Here is a 14,974-nt window from a genome sequence, read left to right on the forward strand (position 1 = left end):
CCCTTTCATTTTCGCACATATTAAGACATTTTAAGAAATCCAATTTATGGAAACAGCAAGTAGAGTATTAGGTTTTTTCACAGTGACTTAAGATCGCACCAGTTCTTTTGTAGAAAGCTTATTCCGAATACATCCTTAAAAAACGAAAGTCAAATTGACGTCCCATGGACACAGAACTGAGTAAGGCGCAGGAAGGGCGGAGCCTCAGGGTTTGTGGGCGGAGGCTCGAAGAGTGTGCGCTCCCTTTGACAAACTTCGTCAGTTCTCGGCTCGGCTCGGCTCCCTCTCGGCTCCCTCTCGGCTCTTTTCGGCTTCTCCTCCGGAGGGAGCGCTGCGGCGAGTCCAGCGCATGCGTTCTGGGCGCCCGCTGCTCTCAGGGCCGCGCTCTGCCTTGTGTTTTCACTTCCTTCTCTTTAGAGGTGTATCCGGGTCGTTGCTTTTTCTATTGTCTCAGGCAACTGGCCTCGGACTGTGCAAATTCTGGGTCTTTTGTTGTTTCTGTGCAGGCTAATAAAGTTTTTCTTTGTTTTATTATTTTTTCTAGCAGTCTTAACGGGGAAGATCCCTCTCAAGGGCCGCCGTGTGGGCCGTGCTGCTTGGGCCGCGGGCGCCTCTGGCCGAGGAGCGCCTGGGGAAGGGGCGCGAGCGGCCGGGGCCGGTTTCGCCAGGGCTGGGGGGCGGGAGGGGACCTCTGGGCTGCTTCTGGGACGCCCCGGTCTGGTCGGCGGCGCCGCGTTTAAATAGCCTCTGCCGACTTGCTTCCGCGGTGTCGGTCCCCGACCTCGGCGCTGCCTGGGCTCTCGCAGCCACTCCCTAGGTCTCCTCCGAACGACTACCTCACGGATACCTTAGTAAGTGTGTCGGAGGCCTCCGCGGGGAGAAGGCAAGGCCCGCTGCACCCCTTCAGGGAGTGGGAGCAGAGCGGGGGCGGGAGGGTCCTGCGGGAAGTCGAACCCTTCGTGGACGCCCCCCCTCCACGCCCGCGGGAATGAACACGGCTTTTATTCCTTGGGCTTTGCGGTTTCCTTCGTTGGCTGTACTAGTGTCTTAAATGAGGGAATTCGAGCGAGGTGCAGAAACATTACGAGATAGGCAAAAAAGGTCGGTTTGATTTTGGCCCGCCTGGGTTCGGACCACTGCCACTCCGGCGGCTGCACGGCCGTCCCCAGCTCGAGTTCCCACCCCAACCTTCCCGAGACCGTTGCCTGAAAAATGCATTAGACAGAAATCCCCTGCCCGAGGTCGTCTGTGTTCTTCCTTTAGCACAACACCTCTCTTCAGAGGTTGGTGTGATGATGAATGACGATGTAATATTTTTCTTTTCAACAGTGGATCGCAGCTCCAAGAGGAGGCAGGTGAAGCCTTTGGCAGCTTCTCTGCTAGAAGCCCTCGATTATGATAGTTCAGATGACAGTGATTTTAAAGTTGGAGATGCTTCAGGTAAATGTTTCTTTCTCTCTTCTCCTTTCCCCAGCTTTCTGGAGTTGACTTACTTTCAGGTTTTTTCTTTTTTAAAGACTCCTTGGGTTTTGATTAAAATGCCAATTCAAAGTTAAAGCACATAAACCTCATTTATTTTGTCCATTTGATTTTCCCACATTTCCCACATCCTCTCACTAGATCCTATCATTGCTTCTGTTTTTGTTGAGACTCACTCAGATAATTAGCAGACAGAGAGGGACTTACTTCAAAGATGCACAAGCATTTGTTCATTCTACCACTTAAAATATATTTATGCTTATTTCATGTATAGAGGGGGAATAATCGAGATATCCCAAAGTAAAATAGTATCCTGAGAATAAAGTGAACCATGAGCAGGGTTCTTCTCTTTTCAGATCAGCACCGTGCCAGGGGAGTTTTGCTTTTTGTCAGTTAGACCTCTTAACAGAATTGACATAGGAAAAAGCTGTATTATGTGTAGGTGCTGGACCTTATGAATTGGGTCTTTCAAAAATCTGATTACTCCTTACACTCTGTGATTTAAAAAATAACTTTTGGAAGGTCATATATCACATTGCGCAAAATTGGGAAACTTAAGAGTATGGTTTTCCTTTATATCTGTTGCATGTGTCTTAACATATACACATACAATTTTAAGCAGATATTTGAGAAATACATACAATTATGTTTAAGTACTTTATGCAAAAAATACTAATAAACACAAGCAATAAAAATTATTTATAATTCTGTCCCTTTGGATGGAAATTTAAATAAGGTGAGAAATTAAAGCCTTCCAATTTCATCCCTTTAACAGTTTTAAAATATTCTTTCAGAAAGTTTGCCTTTCTTAGTTACAGCTTTCTCCTTGCCTCTGGTTTTTTTTTTTTTTTTTTTTTTTTCAGGAATGGTAGGAAGTGATGAAATTAGGTTATGTCCTGTGTTACTATTATTTCTTTTAATAACATCAGAAAGCAAAATAACGTTGTGCTTTACTGAGAATGTTTGTTCCATAACCTCAAGTAATTTTTTATAACAACTTAGAGAAGGAGAGACTTACAACCAGAGTAAAAATATTTACTTGAAGTCACTCCGGCAGTAATAGATCTAAACCTTGTCTTTTGACTCCAGAATTTACATCGTTTTACTGCATAATCCTAGAAGTAGATGGGTGAGCTCTTGAACTGAAACCATGTGTATGTGGTAGTGTCTTAATTGAAGTCACTCCCAGCAATCAGAAGTTATTAAATTACCTTGAGTAATTGTTTATTAACCTTTGATTCTTAGCTCTTTCATATCCCCCTTTAGTAGATTCACTGATGTTTGTGCTTCCAGACAAGGGAAAGAGAGGGAAAGAAATAGAGATAAAATCCTAAACTATTTCAGATATTTTGGTGAAAATCTTAGCCGATAAAAATATTCTTGGCTACAGTGTAGTTTTGGTTTGTTATGGTTGAAATTGTAAACTAACGAAAATAGTTGGGTTTCTGAAGTTTTGACTTACTTAAATATCATTGTGGGAAAAACTCCCAAGCTTAAATTCTTTATTCCATAATTACATCTATGATAGTAAATACTGACTTCATTGATTATTTTTTTCTATTTGTTTATTGAGATGGAGTCATTCACAGGTATTACTTCTTTTTATAAGGGTTACAAGAATTTAACGATACAAACCACTTTCTCAAAATAATTTGTCATCAGACTAGAGAATCCTAACCTTGTAAATCATAATCAGAATTAATGGGAATTATGTAATATTTGTGAAAAATGGTAATGTGCTTTCTTGTGTATGTTGTTAGATAGCGTTTTCATTCTTTTGCATGTGGTTGTCCAGGTAAAAGTCGTAGGTTGATTTTTGTTAGGCTGATCATTAAAAAATAGTATCTCGCTCTTAAAAGCACTCAAAAAATATATACTTCCTGTTCCTATTGTCACAATACCTAGTCTGTTGTATTCTGTGATTTACTTACATAGCCCCTGTGGAACTAAGATCCCACATTCATCTGTGTAGTTCCTCATATGTTACTGTAAATTAAAATTTAGTAGAAAATGATTTTGTTTAAAATAGTTTATAGTAGAAATTGAAATGTATTTTGTTTTCTTGGTTAATGTGCGCTGATGTCACCATAGCTGAGACACTGACTTATTCTTGATCTCTAGATTAAGTGTTTTCTTTTTGAATCCCTTTTCTTCTCTGCCTGGTATTGGACTCTCACAGGAAAGAAGACATTAGACTTACCACTGGTTTTCAAATACGCCGAAGTTGTAGAATCCCAACCCTGTTGATGAATAGATTAAATTGGAGGTGGAAAAATAGTTGAATGTCTGTCTGATCATAGCTTCTTTCAAAACAGTCTCTAAAAATTATTTATTGAATGAACAACTGATTTCCTTAGAACTTAATGTTAATGTTCCTTTTAACTTAATGTTAAAATGTTAAAATGATTAGGTTGGCTGGCCTATATTTTTGTTACCTGATTTTCATTTTGAAATTTAAAATTCTGATTATAAAACTTCATATTTGTATTTGATTCAAGATTAAGTATAGAAAATTCTGGAAGGTTAACCTATTCAAAACCCTTGCAGATAAACATTTTACTGATATGCTCTTATGACAGAAAAAGTAAATTTTGCTCAAAAATGTTTTGCCATTGCTGTGATAATCTTCCCTCCACCACACCCACCCAACTTTGAAGTCCAAGCTCAGATACTACCTCCGCTCCTATTTGGGGCCAAGAACACATTCTTCTTTGAATTCCTACAACCCTTGCATCCCCTTGAATGTTTCCCATTCTGTATTGCCTTTATTGTATAGCTTATTTCTCTTTTCTCCATTGGACTTTAAGGTCAGTTTGTTGTTGTTTTTTTTAATTACTCTACAGAACCAAACATTCAGTAACTATTTGATGATGAAAAAGAATATCTTGCCATAAGACTGCCAAGTGATAATTTACAGTTAATAAGTCTCTACCTTCAGAAAATTATGAACTGAAAAGTTTATCTTTTAGAAAAAGTAGAGCTAAATTTTTCATTTTTGATTGGGTCAGTCAATACATTTTAAAATAATAAGTCCCAAAAAAGATATTATAATGATTGATAACCACCAGAGGAACTATATGTTGAAATGTTAGGTGCAACCAACTGATGTTACTGGTTCTGGTTTTGTGGGTCTAAAACAGTGGAATATTGGCAGTTTCATGGTTGATCTAGCAATAGTGGTTATATTTGAGATTTAGACCTGGGATTGGAATAGGCTGGGAGACATTTAGGACAGAGCATTTAGTAATCTGCTCTAAAAGTGGAATATTTTAAAAGATGAGTGCATAGATTACTTTCATTAAACAAGATAAAATAGTATGTCCTCCCAACTCCCTGCTCAAAGTAAATGGTTAACTTTTTTTTTTTAAAAGATTTATTTATTTATTTATACAAACACTGGGTACAGTCAGAAGTGCGGGAGGGTGAGAGAATTCACCAGAGCCAGAGTGGAGAGTAGAACAGGCAGAGTGACGAAGTACACTGCTGAGGGGAGCAGTGGGCATGGCAGGAGAGGTCTGCGTGCCATGTGGGACCCTTGCCAGTGGCCAGGGATCAAACCAGCGCTGCAGAGGCTGCAGGCAGCTTCGCAGCCCAGTGCTCAACCGCTGTGCCACCAAGGGGAGGCCCTGGTTAACTTTGATTTTGAGCCACAGTTTAGTTAGCCCATACTTCCAGAATAATAATTTAACTGGAAGAGTTAATCTAAGACTTTGCTTTGGTAGTATTTTGTGCTTAATCTGACTTTGGGCAAATGGATCAAGAGCTGGTCAATGATTGTGTCATTTTAAGAGTATTTTGCTGAATGTTCTGGTGAATTAACAAAGAAATAGTAATATTAGAGTCATTACATAAAACAAAGGATGCATAGATGATACAAAAAACTTGTGTTGTTCAAGTCTTTCATAAGAGATGAGACTACTTTAGTCTTGATTGAGCAACTGAGGTGATAAGAGTTGAAGTCGGAACTAAAGGAGGAACAATCTAGGTGGGGGGAACACTAAAAATGTAACAGCTAGAAAATGTCATTTATATTTGGGGATCAAGATTGAGTGAAAGAATAGAAAAGGTAAGCATGGAAAGTTTTAATTGAGGTCTTCTGTTCTAGACCAGGGTTTTTCAACCTAAGGACTATTGGTATTTTGTGTTGGATAATCCTATGTTGTGGAGGCAAGTCCTGTGTATGTGTTATAGGATGTTCAGTAGTATCCCTGTCTTCTATTTACTAAGTGCCATGAGCATTTTCCCTATGTTCCTCTCTACCATCCACCCTTTTCTGGCAATCAGTGTCATTGCCACATGTCTTCTGTGGGACAAATTTCCCCTATTTTAGAGTCACTGGCCTAGACTTTTCTGTAAAATACAAAATAACATAACTAGAACTAGAGTCAGGAATAGAGTATGAAGTGATGTACAGGTTAGTCAAAGCTATGAGAGATGTACAGGTTAGTCAAAGCTAGCTCTAAGATGATAACTGAATAACCTGTAGATTAGTTATCTATTATTTATTGTGTTTGTTTATATTACTAATCACTATTGCATGAGATCATTGAACAGAAAGACTATCTAAATAATTAAGGTTGATGAGCAAAAATGATTGCATATATTGCAAAACTAACATAAAACTGGATTAGATCATACTGATTTTATTGTCTAATATTTATCATGGAAAAAACGTGTGCACTGAATATTGTGAAAGAGTTCTTGAAGGTTGTTTTTTTTTATTTCTGTAACTGTAATAAATTCTTTAACTGCCCATCATTTGAAATAGTAATTGCTTGGAGAGATTCTGATACATCATGTGTTTGAGAAAGGTTACTTTTATTTAACTTAATAGGAAGTAGGGATTTCAATTTTAAAGTTTTTTTCCTAATGTAGAATGCTTTATTATAGAAAGAGAATTAACTCCGTCTTTATGCTTAAGGTAACTACACTTGAAATACCTGGCTTATTGTAGTCTACTTTTTGGGGGAGGGAGGTAAGAGCTGATGGATTTAAAACATGGTACAGGGTCATTATTTGAATATGTAGTAATAGGAAATTTTTCATTGTAGCCTACAAAAATATATAGATAGTCAAGGACTCTGATTTTTTCATTGTCATTATTACCAAGCTGTGCTTGGTAACTAAATATTGTTTATTGCCACTCCTCAAGTGCAGATGTATCAAAAAGAAGTGGTGGTTAATCAGATGAAGATGTTTTTCAGAGATCAAAGAAAGATAAACTTTGATATGTTCCTGATCTTTGAAGATGGAGTTTGAATAATGTGTTACATTTGGAAAATGAAGTGAACTACTAGGATTTAATATTTGTGGAGACAGGGTCACATTCTGCTGATAACAAATGTCAAGAATTTAAAACTTTGTTTTTTCTTTAGTCCTGATTACAAAAACAAGATCAAAAAGTATCGGCTTCCTCTGCTTTTAAAAATTAGTTGATTAGGGCCTCCCCGGTGGTGCAGCGGTAGAGCGCTGGGTTGCGAAGCTGCCCGCGGCCTCTGCGGCGCCGGTTCAATCCCCGGCTGCTCCCCGGCCCCGGAGGAGGGTCCCACATGCCGCCCGCTGCTCCCCTCAGCAGTGTACTTCGGTCCTTCTGCCTGCTCTGCTCCCCGCTCTGGCTCTGGTGAATTCTCTCACCCTCCCGCGCCTCTGACTGTACCCAGTGCATGTATAAACAAAACAAAAAAAAACAAACAAGCAAACAAATAAAGAAAAACATGCCTCTATTAAAAAAAAAATCTTTAAAAAAAAAAAATTTAGTTGATTAGCATTGGCAACAACCAAAATAGAATTGCAAATGTTTCTGTCATTCTGTAAAATTACCAAGTAATAGTAAAGATAGATTGTTCTCAGTTTTGGTCAGGTACTCACATTTCCTCCACAGTTCATCTTATTTTTTATCTGCTGTAATATTTATGTTGCTTAAAAGTATTAAGAGTACTTTTTAGGTAGGTACTTCTAAAGAGGTCTCTAGAAGATCACTCAAAAGAAAAATACCTTTACATTTCCTAGCTCTCTTAATTTTGGCATTACTTGTAAGATGTTCCAATTTTCTTTAATCAGTATGCACAGTTGCTCCTCCATTTAGTCAGCTCTGATTATTGTTTATTATATTCTTGTCTAAAAATATCTAGTTATGCCTTTTATTACTTTTTTTACTAAATATTTTAATAATAAGTTGGGTTTAATTCTTATGAGTGGTATAAAATTCCCATAATTGTTTTAATGATTTGTAGAGCTGTTGGACTGAAAAGAACCCATCCATTTGTGAGTGATGTTGGGTCCTTACTCTTTGAAATTCGAAAAGCTGTCAAATCCAAAGGTGTTTCCTAAGTTTAGCACAAACTTATTTGAAAGTAAAATATGACTGGAACTGATTGGAATTTATTTGTAGTTCTTATTTATCATGCTCATATATATTCATACTTTTCAATGCAGAAACAATGTGTTCGATTATAGGATAGTACCTTAGACCTCACTGAAGGTATTAATGTATTGATAATAAGTTGTGCATATACCATGCTGCCTTTCTAAAATCTTAAAATAGTCTAAATTCTGCAATATACCAGGCTCCAAAATTTTGTATAAGAGATTACTGATTTGCATGATACTGCTCTTGTGTCTTATTGCAAGTTCATTTAGGATAAGAATGTTTTTCACAGCAGTCATGAATAAGCTGTGGGTACCTATGTAATAAGCTTCAGATTAATGATAATGTTATAGCCTTAGTCAACATCTAGTAAATGTTAATCTTTCTCTTTTATATGATTTAACTTTCAGAATATATATATTACATATACATATTAAGCAGTCATTTATAAAGAATTTCTAAGGCACTGTAGATTCCAGATACTAATTACAGACAGATTTCTTTGCTTTTGATGTCTAGTTAATTGTAGAGGCTAAGGGTTATGGTAACATATTAAAATGGTATGGAAATATTTTTAACCATTATTTTCTTGGTTATTGGTGCAAAAAATTCATTACACTGCAGATTTTACTGTTGGTATTGGACAGGGCTTGAATATGATTGGTTTGTTTCCAAGGTTTTCTCCTGCACCCATCCTTTTTTCCTCTTCTTCATTATCCTCTTCCCATATACTTTAGATTTAAGTGCAAAGAAGATTAAAAGGTTACTGAATACTATTAAGCTGAGAGGGCCTGGGTGACTAGGTAGAAATGGAAGAAACTTCCTAGAAAGCTTCTTGTCCTGCACGTACTCATTAGTGTACCAGCCTATCTTTTCAGTGACTATTGTGGTTGCTCATTTCCAAGATGGGTTAGTTTTTAAAAAAAAGTCATCAGTTTCTTTCATTCTAAGGGATAGTTACTGCCTAGAAGCTTAAATAATGTCATTTGATATGAACAGTATTCTAAATAGTAGGAAAATTGATCATTTCTCCTGCAATTTCCTGTTCTATGCCATTGTTCTTGTCTCTTTTCACTTATGTCTTGGTACTTAAAACTGATTTATTATGTCAGTGATGTGGTACAAGTTGACTGTCATAAATATATATGCTCATTTTTGCTGGATGAATAGTGAAGTAAATGAAACAGTTTTTTTGTGCTAGATTTTTCTTGTTCTGAATGTCACTCAATGCTTGTAATTCCATATAGCTTATAAAAGAAAGCCAGGATGGAAGATGAATTTAGTCTTAATTTTATTATTATTAAGTTAAAATCAAGTGCCCAATTTAAAAAGCAGCACATACTTTTAGAAAAAAATTGCCTCTAGGGCACCAAATACAGTTTAAGATATATGACACAAAATACTGTTCCTTTTTTAAAATCATATTTTAATTTAGAGTTATATATATTCATCTTCATTAGTGTTATATTAACTAAAACCATTATACCAACTTCATTGATTTATTTAATCAGGTTGGGAATGTCTACCATCTTCTGACTTAAATTTGTTTATATTGTTTTGCAAGTTATTCACAAACTTTGGTGGTTTCATTTGTGTCAGCGTTGTGTGTGTGTGTGTGTATGTATATACATATGTGTGGTTTTTTTTTTCTCATATTTTCAACAGATTCAGAAGGGAGTGGTAATGGAAGTGAAGATCCCTCAAAAGACAGTGGAGAAGGTTCCTGTAGTGATTCTGAAGAAAATATTTTAGAGGAAGAACTGACTGAAGATGTTAAAGTAAAAGAAGAACAACTTAAAAATTCTGCAGTGGAAGAAATATTATCATCAGAAAAGCAGTTAATTAAAATAGAAAAGAAGGAGGAAGAAGAGAATGGCGACAGACCTAGAAAGAAAAAGGAGAAAGAGAAGGAAAAAGAAAAGGAAAGGGAGAAAGAGAAAGAGAAGGAGAAAGAAAAAGCAACAGTGTCTGATAATGTGGCTGCTTCTGCTGCCCCCATCACACCAGCCACAAGTCCTCCTGCTATTAACACGTCTCCTTCTGTCCCCACCACAACGACCTCTGCTGAGGAACAAGTCAGTGAGCCAAAAAAGTGGAACCTTCGTCGAAACCGACCGCTTTTGGATTTTGTCTCCATGGAAGAGCTGAATGACATGGATGACTACGACAGTGAAGATGACAATGACTGGCGGCCAACTGTAGTAAAGAGGAAGGGGAGATCTGCCTCTCAGAAAGAGGGGAGTGATGGCGACAACGAGGATGACGAAGATGAGGGAAGTGGGAGTGATGAGGATGATAATGATGAAGGCAATGATGAAGATCATAGCAGCCCTGCCAGTGAGGCAGGCTGCAAGAAGAAGAAGAGTAAAGTTCTTAGCAGAAACAGTGCTGATGATGAGGAACTGACCAATGATAGCCTGACACTATCTCAAAGCAAGAGTAATGAGGTAGATCAACCCAATTTTTATGATATCTGTCTGTCTGGGGAAAAGGGACTTCTTCTCTAAGTCATTCTACTCATTATATTCAGTGGCTTCCTTGAACTCTCTTTCTAGACAGCTGTGGGAGTGGATGAGCACCCTCTAACTGTAGCATTTATTAATTTGGTCAACCATCCTTTATTCGGTATCTACTATTTTTGTCACCGTTCTCAAGGAACTCACAATCACCGTCCTCAAGGAGCTCACAATCTATATATTTAGAGAAATGTTTTTGTATCTATAAACTTGGGGAATGGTAGCGTTTTCCATTCCCCTTCTATTCCCTCAACCCCATTGTTCATAAGATTACCGAGAGGTACTGAGTGGATTATGAAAACAAAGGTCACTTACTTTCAACTTAGTTATGTCCATAGCCACATAAAATTTAGACTTTTAGAATACTTAGATCAGGGCAATAGACAGTCTAATGATTGTCTCAGACTTTTAGACATTCATTTTAAAGGTTAATTTCTTTACTAGTTATGGCACCCATCATCTGAATCATCACCAAATCTTTAAGATGTATGGGAATATATGTGAACTATATGTTTACATATATTTAGTGAATAAGTTCTACAAAGAAATGAAAAAAAAATAACATTCCTATCACAAAACAAACATTTCTATCATAAAACTACAGTAATGACTCAGTTCTTCCACTTGAAGTTCTACTATTGAAAGTTAGGTTTATCCATTGGGCCCAAGATGCAACATTCAAGACTCTTCAGTCAAACATATTTGTGTCTTTTTGTCTGTGTGTTTATGTATATGTTTTTTCAAGAGAAAGATTGAGCTGTCATTTTACATGTAGATGTACCTGTTACATCACATGTAGAACTCTAATAATTTAAGTCTCTCATTTCTGTTCATGTGTTTATGGTCACCAAAATTCACTTCTTTACCTAGCACTTGTTTTGTTTTTTCATTTCACTGAAATAGATTAAATAGGTAGAAAGATTTTCCATCTATGCTTTATCTGTCCTTTTATATTTTTTCTGCTTACAAGTTTTACATAGCAGTGATTATCTATTTTTACTAAGTTTTATTTAAAAATTTAGTGATTTTCTTACCAAAATATTAGCAGGCTCTGAGGGTTACCTATATCAATAGATATGAAACAGCAGCTTACATTTTAGATTATAAATATTGGTTAATTTCTGAGTTGCCCACTTTCATATGAAGAATGCTGCCTGCCTCCAATGCTCATATTTTTTATCTTTAGGTAAAGAAAAATTGTCTTTTGGAATGTAATACAGTATTTATACTGATATTGCAAAGCAGTTTCATATAACCAAAGTGAATTTAGGATAACAGAGGTATGGAAAATCCAATTGTTCGTATTTGATTTAGGCATGTTATTTTAGAGTACTTAGCACTGATTACATATTTGCTGAGAGGATTACCTTTGGCAGTATCACTTTCTTTGTTTTTATTAGGCTGACATTCACAAAAGTAGTCCAGCTAATGATGGAGGCAGTATAGATTAGATTTTATGCTAAGGTATGGGGAGCACCTGCACATGTTTAGAAATTTGCCACATAAAAGAGATACATTAGTCATTTGTTAATGATATGTAATATATTACATTGTTTAAGAGGCTTTATAGACTGCCCTTTTTGATTCATTTGAAGACCACATGTGTTAGTTTTTCCTACTAGTAATAACTTCCTACTAGTGATAAATAATAGTGCTTTATGTATTTAGGTTAGCATGCCAGAAAGGATGAGATTCCAGACCACTTCTTGGAATACTGCCTTGATAAAGTTGTCAAGAAGTTTTTTCTTATAGTAACTAATTTTTTGTGTGTTAATTTTCCTTTTGCTGTAATCTATGCAGAAGTATAGAAGAACTTTAGAAAATTAATTTCCTCAATACTATTCTACCTGAAAGATTCATAACTGTTCCCCCCAACTATTATTTAAACTCTTCAATAATAATTGAAAATTATAAATGATGCCCCCCAAATTTCATAATTTTGAAGTTCTTTGGGGGAATGTGATATATTTTTGAGGGAGGCTCTGTTATAACTGTTGCTTTTAATGGTCTCAATATACCTTTCCATATGCCTTGAAATACTCTAGAGCAATGAGTCTCAAACTTGTTGGTCTCAGTTCTGGGTAAAAGGAAATCCTCTCATTACAAACTGACACAGGTAAAAAGTAAAAGATTTTTCACTGCAGCATAAACCACATACTCAGAAACAGATGGGGTTTAATACAAGTGACATCATTACTAGTCATCTATGGGTACGTTTATGTTTAATTTCAAAAAGACAGGTTTATTTGAAAAAGGAGATAGAAGAAGAGAGGTACCTGCATAATTACAGGCAGGCAACATTTTTCTCCCCTTTATGCTCAAAAAATTGTTGAGCTCCCACCCCCGCCCAATTATATTTGTGTAGGTTGTATGGACTGATAGTTGTCCTTTCAAATTAAAGCTCAGGCAGGAGAAGCTGTTGCTGCTGCTTTGCAAAGGGAACAGATTTATGAGAAGAAATAACTGCATAGTCACAGGTGAGCAGGAGAGCTGCCCATCTACTGCTACTTTCATAACTTCATATGGGTAGTGAATTAGGCTAAAATGCACTGTAATATTTGGTAGACTTCAGGACCGGTATCCTAAGTACATCACAAAATTCATGTTGATACCCCAGAGAATCAAGACTTCCCAATAGGCATTTTGAACACAACTAATCTACAACTACAAAGTTCTATTCCTGATAGTCTCCCATTCTCTAAAAGATAAAAGCAGAGAGTAGAATTAGTATAATATATACACAGAAATCCTTATTGTGAAGGCTATAAATTTGTAGCACAGTGAGAAGATGACTTCTGCTCCTTTACACTACATACAAATTATATGAATTTCATTATTTATCTCTTGGTGCTATTGTCTGGCTAACCTGTCATGTTCAGCTCTGTGGGTCAAATACTGAGTAACTATGTTTCCAGCCAAAGGATCCACAGAGTTTCAGTCTATCAAAAGAGAACAAATTGACAGCAAAACCTTTGAGATAATCAAAACAGGACTCCATTTTCTTTTAAGATATCCAGACAGATGACTCCCTGACTGTTGATATTGCAGTGATAAATTCTAGTTTGGAAAGTAACCTTTGGTGGCTTAAACAGATAATTGGATGAAAATGGGATATCCAGAAAAAACGCCTTCATATGTAGAACCTGGCGGACCAAGTATAGTCAGTCTCCATTTATAAATGTTATCTCCTTAAGGCCCAGCATTTAGGGCCTATGGGGATGTTAGGGAAAGGAAAAGTTAGCTCCAGTGGATAACTTAGTGGTTTTGCTACAGAGTTTGGTTTTCTTCTGCTGAGTGGCAGATTTTCTTTTTCTTGTTCTTCAGTCTCTGGAGTGACTGGGTCTCTCTAGTCCACATCTAAACTGCCACTGCTGGTGCTAGAGCTCTCATCTTCAGACCCTTGCATCTTGGTGAAGTTATTTCTTGGAAAATTTCTGCAAAGCTCCCAGTGCCATCAAGGTTCCTCGCTAAATTTTTACATCATGGACCAACATTTTTTTCTCCCCCTTTATGCTCAAAAAATTGTTGAGCCCCTCTCCCTGCCCAATTCTGTTTTGTAGGTTATATTGATTGATAGTTATCCTTTCATATTAAAGCTCAGAAATTGCAAAAAATAAGTGATACAGAAGCACACAAATGGTCAGGTTGGTGATGTTATCCCATGTCTTGTAGCTGGGAAACTTCACATGTACCTGTGATAGAGGCAATGCAAAAGGCAGCAACTATACTACTACCATAAATTCAGTCTCTACTTTCTCCTGAGAGTGCCCCAGACCACAACCTTGAGAACTGCTATTCTAGAACTAGATATTTGATAACCTGCATTTTTTGTATGGGCACTTGCTTTTGTCAATGGAATTATGGCATTTTTTGAATATAGTGCAATCTGAACAAAACTTTATAATATGGTTATATGTTTCTTTAAAACTTTTATTTGAATTATAAAACTTTTATTTGAAACTTTTGAATTTCATTAAGGTTATTTTTTAGTCTTTTGAGGTCAGTTCTGAGGCCAAAAATGCAGCATTTTTGTATGTAGCAGTCTTTATAGGTCTTTGAAACTAGAGCTTTGAATGGGAATTAATATGATAGAAAATTATGTCAATATATGGAAACTTTTTCCCCCATAAAGATCTCTGCTATAGATTAGATTTCAGAAATGGAAATTGTCAACAGATTTTTACCCTTAATTTTGCCAAAATTTATAAATAACCACTTGTGTTTGGGCCTAATCATTTGCCTTCTTACAAATATCAGAATAAAACAAATTGCTCTAATACCTAAAGAATATCAATTTGTAACATTGCATAAAAATTGAGATTTTTGAGAAGTTAATCTTTAAAAACTTGGAGAAAGAATTGTTGATCAAACTTCTTGATATACTGATTAATTAGTTAGGGCAAAGGATTTTTAAAATTTTGGCTTTACATGAAGTGTGCTGGAATTTCTTCTGTTAAACACATAACTTAGAATTTATTCTGTTGTATATATCATTTATGATATATATATATATATATAAATGAACATCAAACATATATTAAAGCCCACAGAGAGCATTGGGCAATGTTATCATTGTTGGTGTAAATTTTAAATCCAAACGGAAGAAAGAAAA

The 14,974-nt window shown here is 36.3% G+C and overlaps 1 protein-coding gene and 1 pseudogene across 2 annotated transcripts in view; one reads left to right on the plus strand and one right to left on the minus strand.

The window, feature by feature from the left end:
* Positions 1 to 1,395: 1,395 nt before the first annotated feature.
* Positions 1,396 to 14,974, plus strand: part of PHF14 (PHD finger protein 14) — a gene marked incomplete at both ends in the record, with an annotated part of 164,381 nt that continues 150,802 nt past the window's right edge. The window contains one exon of the mRNA XM_084230926.1: positions 1,396 to 1,440. Within this exon, the coding sequence (XP_084087052.1) occupies positions 1,396 to 1,440 (45 nt within the window). The remainder of the gene's footprint in view (positions 1,441 to 14,974) is intronic.
* LOC311168234 (ubiquitin-conjugating enzyme E2 E3-like) lies at positions 13,213 to 13,768 on the minus strand (annotated as a pseudogene). The gene has a single exon. The product of its transcript is annotated as a ubiquitin-conjugating enzyme E2 E3-like (transcript).

The sequence above is a fragment of the Talpa europaea genome (genome assembly GCF_964194135.1).
Source record: "Talpa europaea genome assembly, chromosome: 3".
In the NCBI taxonomy this organism is placed as follows: domain Eukaryota; kingdom Metazoa; phylum Chordata; class Mammalia; order Eulipotyphla; family Talpidae; genus Talpa; species Talpa europaea.